Raw genomic sequence first — 2,510 nt, 5'->3', positions numbered from 1 at the left:
GTTTTGACTGGAATGAAATGAGGTTTCAGTATAAATTTAATTTGTATTTTCCTGATGACTAAAGATGTACTTTTAAGGGCATTTCCTGGATATTTATACATTTATTTGTTAGCTATTTTGCCCATTTATTGATCCAATTATTTATTATTTTGGTGCTTTTTTTTTTTTTTAGTTCTTTATATGTCTTGGATATTATTTCCCTCTCAGATGCATAGCTAGAAAACTTCCTCTTCCATTATGTAGGGTTTCTCTTAACTCTGGTGATTGATTCTTATGCCGAACCCATTTCAACTTGCTGCTCTCCTATTAGCCAACCACTGTTGTTTCTTGAGCCAACCGAGGGCTTTACAAGAAGTCTCTGACTATGGTCATGCATTGCAGTGTTTTTCTCTAGCAGTCTCAGACCTTACTTAAAGCCCTCAGTGTAACTTAAATTGATTCTATTTTAAGCAGGTGAGAGATAGGAATCCAATTACATTGTCCGGTATGCAAATATACAGTTTCCACAGCACCATTTGTTGAGGAGGCTGTCTCTTCTCCAATGTATGTTTCTAGAAGGTTTGTTGAGAATAGTGTCACTGTAGCTGCATAAGCTTATTTCTGGGCTCTCTGTTTGTCTTAGTCAGGGTTTCTATTCCTGTACAAAACATCATGACCAAGAAGCAAGTTAGAGAGGAAAGGGTTTATTCAGCTTACACTCCACATTGCCGTTTGTCACCAGAGGAAGTCAGGTTTGGAACTCAAGCAGGTCAGGAAGCAGGAGCTGATGCAGAGGCCATGGAGGGATGTTACTTACTGGCTTGCTTCCCCTGGCTTGTTCAGCTTTCTTTCTTTCTTTTCTTTTCTTTCTTTTCTTTTTTTTCTTTCTTCTTCTTCTTTTTTTTTNGCTGAGAAACTTTGAGGTAGCCCAAGAAACTCTCACTGACATGCCACCCAGAGCAGAGGAAGAGCTGGACCCCGTGACCCTGCACAACCAGGCTCTGATGAACATGGATGCCAAGCCCACAGAGGGCTTTGAAAAGCTCCAGTTTCTGCTCCAGCAGAACCCCTTCCCCCCAGAGACCTTTGGCAACCTGCTGCTACTCTACTGTAAATATGAGTATTTTGACCTGGCAGCTGATGTCCTGGCAGAAAATGCCCACTTGACTTACAAGTTCCTCACACCTTATCTCTATGACTTCTTGGATGCCATGATCACTTGCCAGACAGCTCCTGAAGAGGCTTTCATTAAACTTGATGGGTTGGCTGGCATGCTGACTGAGCAGCTCAGGAGACTCACTAAACAAGTTCAAGAAGCAAGACATAACAGAGATGATGAAATTATTAAAAAAGCTGTGAATGAATATGATGAAACTCTTGAGAAGTACATCCCTGTNCTGATGGCCCAGGCAAAAATCTACTGGAATCTTGAGAATTACCCAATGGTGGAGAAGATCTTCCGAAAATCTGTGGAATTCTGTAATGACCATGATGTGTGGAAGCTGAATGTGGCCCATGTCCTCTTCATGCAGGAGAACAAGTACAAAGAGGCCATTGGTTTCTATGAGCCCATTGTCAAGAAGAATTATGATAACATCCTGAGTGTCAGCGCTATCGTGTTAGCCAACCTCTGTGTTTCCTATATCATGACAAGTCAAAACGAGGAAGCTGANGAGCTCATGAGGAAGATTGAGAAGGAGGAGGAACAAGTCTCTTATGGTGACCCAGACAAGAAAATCTACCACCTTTGCATTGTGAATTTGGTGATAGGAACCCTGTACTGTGCCAAAGGAAACTATGACTTTGGCATCTCTCGGGTTATCAAAAGCCTGGAGCCTTACCATAAAAAGCTAGGCACNGATACATGGTATTATGCCAAGAGATGCTTCCTGTCCTTACTAGAGAACATGTCAAAGCACATGATAGTGCTNTGTGACGGTGTTGTTCAAGAATGTGTCCAGTTTCTAGAGTACTGTGAAATTTATGGTAGAAACATCCCTGCTGTTCTAGAACAGCCCTTGGAGGAAGAAAGAATTCACACCGGGAAGAATACAGTCACGTATGAGTCCAGAATGTTGAAAGCCTTGATTTATGAGATCATAGGGTGGAATATGTAGCAGCTTCTCTTACTGACTTTTATGATAAAGGCTTTGTTATGTTGACATTGTGTTTCAACTCTGAGCTTTTGAATTTTCATACTTTTTACATGTTATGCATTGTCTGATTTAACTTTATTCAGTTAGATATAGCTTTTCTTGATGAGAACCTTCACTAACTGAGATAACAAATGAAANCAGAAGCNTTTCTTTAAAATAACTGAATGGAGGAAGTACCATNGGATAAAGTTTACAACGTCCANGTCTTTTCATTGCTGTTTCATACTATGCTTTGTTGTTTGTGAACAACATCATTTTACCCATGGAGGACACGTGTCTGCCATGGGCCTTAGCAAGATGACATTTGGGCTTTAGAAGTAGTTTCAGGAATTACATGTTCTGCTTTAGTTTATCCTTATGATTATTCTCTTTGTT

At 40.5% G+C, this 2,510-nt stretch overlaps 1 protein-coding gene across 1 annotated transcript; it reads left to right on the top strand.

The window, feature by feature from the left end:
- The first annotated feature begins 892 nt into the window (after nt 1-892).
- LOC110329746 (tetratricopeptide repeat protein 30A1) lies at nt 893-2,482 on the top strand. The gene has a single exon (XM_021209591.2). The coding sequence runs from the start codon at nt 927-929 to the stop codon at nt 2,094-2,096; it is 1,170 nt and encodes a 389-aa protein (XP_021065250.1). The 5' UTR covers nt 893-926; the 3' UTR covers nt 2,097-2,482.
- Nucleotides 2,483-2,510: the final 28 nt, after the last annotated feature.

Source organism: Mus pahari, chromosome 12 (assembly GCF_900095145.1).
Source record: "Mus pahari chromosome 12, PAHARI_EIJ_v1.1, whole genome shotgun sequence".
Classification (NCBI taxonomy): Eukaryota; Metazoa; Chordata; class Mammalia; order Rodentia; family Muridae; genus Mus; species Mus pahari.
The sequence above is the reverse complement of the archived record's forward strand: the minus strand, read 5'-3'. Positions and strand labels throughout refer to the sequence as shown.